Source organism: Juglans microcarpa x Juglans regia, chromosome 5S (genome assembly GCF_004785595.1).
Source record: "Juglans microcarpa x Juglans regia isolate MS1-56 chromosome 5S, Jm3101_v1.0, whole genome shotgun sequence".
NCBI lineage: Eukaryota > Viridiplantae > Streptophyta > Magnoliopsida > Fagales > Juglandaceae > Juglans > Juglans microcarpa x Juglans regia.
Window position 1 is genome coordinate 28,448,768 of NC_054603.1, and position 7,129 is coordinate 28,455,896.

Genomic DNA, 7,129 nt, shown 5'->3' on the forward strand with positions numbered 1-7,129 from the left:
TATTGTAAAGTGAGAAATGAGAGATTATGAGAGATTGTAAACAAACATATCATAGTGAATTTTTACTTTCCAAACTCTTGTAGACATAAACATTATGCCGAACCACATATATCTCTATTTCTCAATCTCTTACTTTTCTTGCATTTGTTTTCTATGCACCGTCATTGATGTACGCACTGCCATAATTTGTTTTGAAGTTAAACTTTTGAGTCAAAGGGATCAAGATTTTATTAAAACAGTTTAGTTTTTAAACATAATTTCACTGGTTTTTAAGGAATCAGTGAAATTTTTTAGATTTGTTACATTTATGGGCTTACTATGAATTTTTTTCGACAAAATAAATAAAAAGCTGGTACATAGAAGCTCAAAGCTGATAGAACCAATTTTTTCAGGTTCCTATAACCGTTCTTGGCCAATGGCCTATTGTGCAACTAGAATAATTCTGTTTAGCCTTCCACACCACACATCACACATCTTTTAATGTTTTTTTTTTCTTTTTTTCATAACAAATATATGGTGTATAGATAATAAGTAATACTCAATTAGTTTAGCATGAATAAAATAAATAACAAAATATAAAATTTAAAATATGGACAATATGTGGTGTGGGATAATGAGTAACATAACCCTATTCAACATAGGGTTATTATCACCCTACTTGACAAAAGAATACGCCCCTGGTATAGTCACAAAAAAGATTTTATAAAATTAAACTCACAAACTAACATGACTTTATGTGATACGTATTTACTTAACAATAAAAGTAATTTTGGCATACCACATAAAGCCACATCAATTTAAGTTTATTTTAATAAAACTTCTTTGTGACAAACATTTTTCTAAACAAATACACAACATACAGGAATTAATTCATTTTTAGGTTAACATCAGTAGGTGTCGTCTTATATTACAACCGCTACAGAGTAGACACCATGATATTCAAGTTTATATCATACATCAAAACATCATATAACATTCGGAAAATGAAAACCTCAAGGAAGTCCACTCCTATTCACCATATAAATCTAGCTCCACTTCATGTGATTTTCAGGACCTGCGAAACATTAAACAGTAAGGTTGGAACAAAGATAATCAAGCAACTGACTTAGGCCTCATTTGGTTAAATAGATGAGATGAGATGAAAGTTAAAAGTTGAATAAAATATTGTTAGAATATAAATTTTTTAATGTTATTTTTGTTTTGAGATTTGAAAAAGTTGAATTGTTTATTGTATTTTGATTGAAAGTTTAAAAAAATTGTAATGATTAGATGATATGAGATGGTTTGTGAAAATAAACTAGACCTTAATCTCAATACACAACATTTTCATAAACAGAAGTCACTTTTTTTTATGACGAGGAATCCTAGAGACTGTGAAAACGCACCATGTCTTTTACCCGGTTAAATAGCAGTCATTTATGCAAACATGTTTCTATATTCTATAATGAGAAACACGTCTATGAATTTCAATTTACATGGTGCTAAAAGTAATGGCTATTTAAATATCATTATTAGAAACACAATAAATACCATAGCTACGACAGGTAAAGTTTTCTAAGAGAGCATTTCTGACTAGTTATGAATTCGCACCTTTTTAAACATGGTGAACCCCAAAAGCTGTCCAAATTTATAACATTTCAGTAACTTTGACTCTATACCCTGGTTTCCAAAGAGACTAAAAATCTTAATAATTGTCCATTTTCATTTATGAATATCTATACAGATCATAGCCCTTATTTAACAATATCAATTTCTATACTAAGAATTAGTAAAAATTACCTTCTTAAGTTCCTTAATTTCAACAGCAAGTGCTAAAGCTGCCCGTGAAATTAACTTCTACTGCCTTCTCTTTTTCTGAGGCTCCAATATACTCCCTAACAACACAGTGAGGCCAGCCCATCAGCCGCAGATATATACAGCTTAAACAGCAGTGACAACTGGTAGAGGAAACTATCAATCGGAGAGAGGAATAGAAAACATAGTTACGATTCATTAAGGCCTGGTTTGGATAGCAGAGTTCTCCCAACTCATTTCATCTCATTTTATCTTATCTCAATATTCAAACATCACAAACACAAACATTATTCAATTTCAAATCTTCAACTTTTTCATCTAATCATTAACTAATGAATACAACTTTCCCAAACTTCTAAACAAAATACAAAAAATAATTCAAAATTTTCAAATCTTAAAATAAAAATTATATTATAATAATATTTTATTTTTATAATATTTTTATTCAACCTTTTCTCTCTCCTCTTCCAAAACCCCATAAAACATATTAACTCAAACTATTTCACTACTATTCACAAATTATTTTACTACTATTCATTGATTATCTCATTTCACTATCCAAACGAGCCCTAATCCAAAACTAGAACCAGTATATAGTGGGGCTTTAATAGTAAAATTAAAATAGGATGAATGATGCCAAACTAAAAGGTTGGCGTGACAAATTGAACATAAATGGTAATTATGTGTCAGTGACCAAAAGCTCACCAAGTTTTAATTATTATAGCACCGAATATGAATAAATGAGTAATGTCTTCAATCGCAGCTGTCTGGGAAGGGGGGAGAGAGAGAGAGAGAGAGAGAGAGAGAGAGAGAGAGACGGAGTAAAAAATAAAAATGCTGAGAGACAAATGGAAAATAAATTTGCTTAATAGTTAAACAAGGAAACAAACCTCTAGACTGTCCTATCACAATCAACTCATCCTTAATTCCAGTCATTTTGCGATCCTGTATACATAAACAAATCATGAGAAAGAATAAATCACACATGACTGGATGTACACATCACCCCCCCCCCCCCCCCCCCCTTTCCTTTGACAATTGAGAGCTACTTTTATTGACAAAAAATCCGATGATTAAGTTTAACAGAATTCATTAATGAGTATGTTATGAGTGAAAGCAGGCACTATTTGAGGTTAAGCCACCATGGTTGAGCCAGAAAAAACGAACCGAATCATAAACTGGCAATTGATTGCGCCAGAATTCCAATGTAGGAACCAGTGGTCTCCCTGCAACATAGGCAAGTCAATTAAATGGGAGAGAGTAGAACCTGGAAATAATAATACTGACAATTTATGGGGAATTCAACCATTCCAAGAAAAAAATAAAAACACTATTAATTCTGTGTTTGCCTTAGATATGAGGTTTACTACATGCTATGGTTTGATTCAATGCAATAACTTCAATTTTTCCAAAAGATGACATAGGAAATCTCCTTTCAAATTAATTTAATTCTTTTTGGAAAAAATTCAGGCATCCTACTTCCCTATGGCTATGGAGCCACCACAGATACAGCTAATAAAGAATAAACAAGTCCTATTTAATTGCAATGATACTACTATCCAAAAAGAGAATTACAGAGAGAGAGAGAGAGAGAGAGAGAGAGAGAGAGAGAGAGAGTGAGTGAGAAGCATTTTAAGCGGCAGACTTGCCTGACCTTGATCTTCCAAAACTCAAAGACTCTGGAGAATAAATAAAATCTCTCTTACTGCACATGCTTTCTTCCTTAGCATTGTTTTCTCCTTCCTTTGCATTCTTCAAGTCCTTTGTACGATGCAAAATGGGAGACCTAGCTGAATTATTGTTCCTTGTCTTCAAATCACCTTGAGTCATATTGTTTCCACAGTTTAGCGGATGTTTCACATTGGATTTCTGCTGAGAACCATCTCCAGCACATTCAGCATCAACTTTTCTAAGGACAGTCTGATGCATTGGGTCTTGAACTTCATCAGCAGACGGGCTAGATGCCCCAATGCCCTCAAATTCACAGTTATTATTCTGTACAATATTGCTCAGATCATCATAAACAAAGGGAATGGAATTCATCTTATTTCTTTTACTTTTTGACCCATTGACTGCCATTTTCTCTTCTTTCCGTTTGCTTCTTACATCCGCGGACAAATTTCCAAAAACTTGGCCCATAGAATTTCCAGGAAGGCTGTCTGATATGTCCATTCTCCCCTCAGATTGAATGGTGGTCCTTGACGAACTATTCATTTTTGCTCCATCAGTGTTTTCAAATGCATCTAATGTGGGACTCAAGTTTTTGTTTCTATGCTTCACAGAATACCTAGATTCTGGGTTATCATGCAAATTGCCTTTCAGATTCTTCAATCTAGCGGAACTCCTACTCCGAAAATCACAAGTCGTGACATTCACTTCTGTTCCATCCTTGGTCGCATGCTTACACAACTTAGAACCATTTGAAGCATCAATGGTGATATTCTCAGAAACAGTATGAAAACGACTTTTTAAAGGTTCAATATCATGCTTATTTTCATGAACGAACAGCTGGTGATTTTTTGGAGTTTGTTTTGTGGCTGGACTAGAATTTTTCTTGCCTACAACCACTGCATATTCCAACCACATGGAGAGAGAAATAAAAGAATCCAATAGACAAAGTTAGTTAAGAAACTTACAGAATTATCAGGTATGGGGGACAATTTTACAAACTAGAGTTGCATATATTACATCCTGGATGAGTGGCAAACTCATCTGGTGCAGAAATATTTCCTGAATGAACACAAGTGGTAGAATCTCCTTCCAAGAGCTTTGCAGCATATTCTTCCCAGTTGGGAGGAAAGCCAAACACAAAATGACTAAAAACCTGCGTCCAGTGAAGATATAAGCTTCAATTAGTGGCAGTGTCAACTATATGTTGGGAGAGAACTTGATAATCTAGCAAATTGAATACCATTAGCAACTGTACACAGGGTCACTACGCCTTTGGCCAATGGCAATACTAAAATTTAGAGGAAGTTACATGGATAAGCAGAGCTATCACCTGATCTTATGCCACTGACAGCTTAATGAACTCAGACATAGATACAATGCCTGCTTAGAGTGCACTTTCTTCTGTGCTTGAAAGAGAGATACAAAATGATACAATGTGCTTCATTACTTCTAAATGGCATCAATATCAAACCATGTCTCCCTAACGTCAAAACCATAATTTTGGCATTTTCTTGGATAATTGAAATATATATTTTTCCAAATTCGTTTCCCGGAGACATGTTAGTTTCCAGAACCTCTACAAACGCCGATGCATCAAAGAATCCAATTACAGCATTAATCCAAAAATCGTACTTAATGCAGCAGTAACGACTCTCCAAACTATACCTTGCAAGAAAGGAACAGAACAGAAATAAATCACGCTACCTCGGAAGGAAACCCATTATCGCTAGTCCGCTGCTTGTTAATGAATCCTTTAATAAAAACACAAATCCCGTCAGCTGTCTCCAGGGTAAACATATCGTATCTTTTGAGTACTGGTGCAGATGAAAACACACGCACTGCTTGTTGCCTAAACAAAAACATACAAAGTAAGACCTAGAAGGGGAAAATTTAATCACATTTGACCGCCCCACCATGTCAAATTACATCTTGAACTATGAATTAGTAAACAACAGAAATCAACCGGAAACCAAACAAAACCCTATACCGAAACCCAGAAAGAGAGAGAGAGAGAGAGAGATCTTACTCTCGCGAGGTGAAGCCCGCAACGGCTAGTCGTTTCCCTTCAAAGTCCTCTTCAGCTTTGATTAACCACCAATCGTGCAAGCATACCTTGTAAAACGAGAAAAGCATGTTGTTCGACAGAAAGAAAAGTAGAGAAATTTGAAGCCTCGAATTAGTTGTTTTGGACTGAGAAAGAAGAGAGAAACACTGAACTGTTTTCTGGAAGTAAGATGATGAACCATCATCGTAGGACTCGTTTTGGTCCAGACCAGTTGTAGAAGCCATGAGAATCAACCCGTCGCTCGAAATCTGAAGGTTCTATTACCCCGTTCCCGCCCAAACTCGTGCTCCCGGTGGTTATACCTCTGGTCCGTGAATACGGAATATGTGCCAATCCCAAACAAAACCAAACGGGATAATTAATAGGGCTGCGCTGGGGGCCCTTGGAATCAGGTCCGGCTTTCCAATTCACCCGGCCCGTAACGATAACAAACATAAAAATATACCGTTCTTTCTATATACAGTCGTCTCGTGCAGATGTTATGCAGTCGTCAGCTGATATTTGTTAAAAAATAAAATTTGAAGACGAATTAAATTAGAAAACAGAGATGAAAACCATTTCGTTTGGCCAGCTGCAGCAGTGAAGCATATTACAAGGAACTACTTTTTCAAGTAAAATGATAATGTTTTTCCCACTTAAAATGCAGCATTGAAAATCTATAAAAAAGAGGAAAAAAAATGTTTATCCTCTTGTAGGTCTTTCTACCGTGTGAGAAGCCCCTTTGCTTGAAGCTTTCGTATTGATCTTCTTCGTCTTTTACTTTTTCTTTTGTTTCAAAGAGATAGGGTTTTTACCATATACTGTTTGAAGCTTGCTTTGACGTTTGGCCTGGATGAGTTTCCTTATCTCTGTCTAACGTTTTTAAAAGATAAATTTGGGTATGAATGGTGTTTGTGAGTAATGGTACTTTTATTTGGTGAGGTACTTTACCTTTAATATTCGATCTTAGAGTAGGTTTCTAATATGAGTTTTTTTTTCCACATCTTTTCTCTTAAAGTTCTGTTTTTTTTTTAAGCGTGATTTTGTTGTGATTTTAGGGTTCTTTTCTGCATGGTAAAGCTTGCAACCTGTTGCATTTGAGCACTCGTTTTTCTTTGAGAAAGCATTCTGGAGAACTTGACTTTCTAATTTTAAGTGCGGCACGAGGATGGAATAGTATCTCAAATGAATCTTCGAGATGTTTTTTGGCCGGACGGACGGAAGAGGCAGCTGGGGAGAGAAAGGGGGAGAGAGATTAAAAAACACAACGATGTCTCAGGGAAGGAGAAACACAGAAGAATGGTCAAAATTGGAGAGAAGGAGGGAGGGCTGGGGAAATGGGGCAAACTTAATAAAATTAAAAAGGCATCGTTTTTCTTTTTTCCATGTCAATGCCGTTTGCCCAGCGCTTACACCAATCGACTGCCTCTAACGTTTTTCTAAAATATACTCACACAATATCTCAAGCGGGCGGAGTTAGTGGATGGATTTTCTAAAGAGTGCAACAAAATTTTAATGTATATAACTCATTTTATAGTTTTATTTTAAAATTTAAATTTTGAATATTAAATTTCATAATTTTCAATATATTAATATTTAACATGTGGAAAATTAAATCTT

At 35.2% G+C, this 7,129-nt stretch overlaps 1 protein-coding gene across 2 annotated transcripts; it reads right to left on the minus strand.

Annotated features, from left to right (window-relative positions):
- Window positions 1–857: 857 nt before the first annotated feature.
- On the minus strand, window positions 858–5,918 carry LOC121266972. 2 transcript variants are annotated; one of them, XM_041170848.1, is made up of 10 exons: window positions 5,683–5,918; window positions 5,492–5,577; window positions 5,170–5,314; window positions 4,483–4,618; window positions 3,444–4,361; window positions 2,962–3,020; window positions 2,685–2,739; window positions 1,780–1,874; window positions 1,591–1,659; window positions 858–1,054 (listed from the first exon to the last, which is right to left on the minus strand). In XM_041170848.1, the coding sequence occupies exons 1-8, from the start codon at window positions 5,752–5,754 to the stop codon at window positions 1,837–1,839; spliced, it is 1,509 nt and encodes a 502-aa protein (XP_041026782.1). In that variant the 5' UTR covers window positions 5,755–5,918; the 3' UTR covers window positions 858–1,054; window positions 1,591–1,659; window positions 1,780–1,836. The 2 variants fall into 2 exon arrangements, with proteins under 2 accessions (XP_041026782.1, XP_041026781.1); XM_041170847.1 differs by lacking the exon at window positions 1,591–1,659.
- Between the last annotated feature and the right edge of the window lie 1,211 nt (window positions 5,919–7,129).

What these genes read in the sequence shown, in the direction of transcription:
- LOC121266972 (XM_041170847.1), bottom strand. Translation starts at nt 5,754, where the DNA reads ATGGCTTCTACAACTGGTCTGGACCAAAACGAGTCCTACGATGATGGT. An exon ending in GCGGGCTTCACCTCGCGAGA is followed by an intron (nt 5,315 to 5,491) that starts GTAAGATCTCTC and finishes GTTTTTGTTTAG; the next exon opens with GCAACAAGCAGTGCGTGTGT. An exon ending in GTTTGCCACTCATCCAGGAT is followed by an intron (nt 4,362 to 4,482) that starts GTAATATATGCA and finishes TGGAATATGCAG; the next exon opens with TGGTTGTAGGCAAGAAAAAT.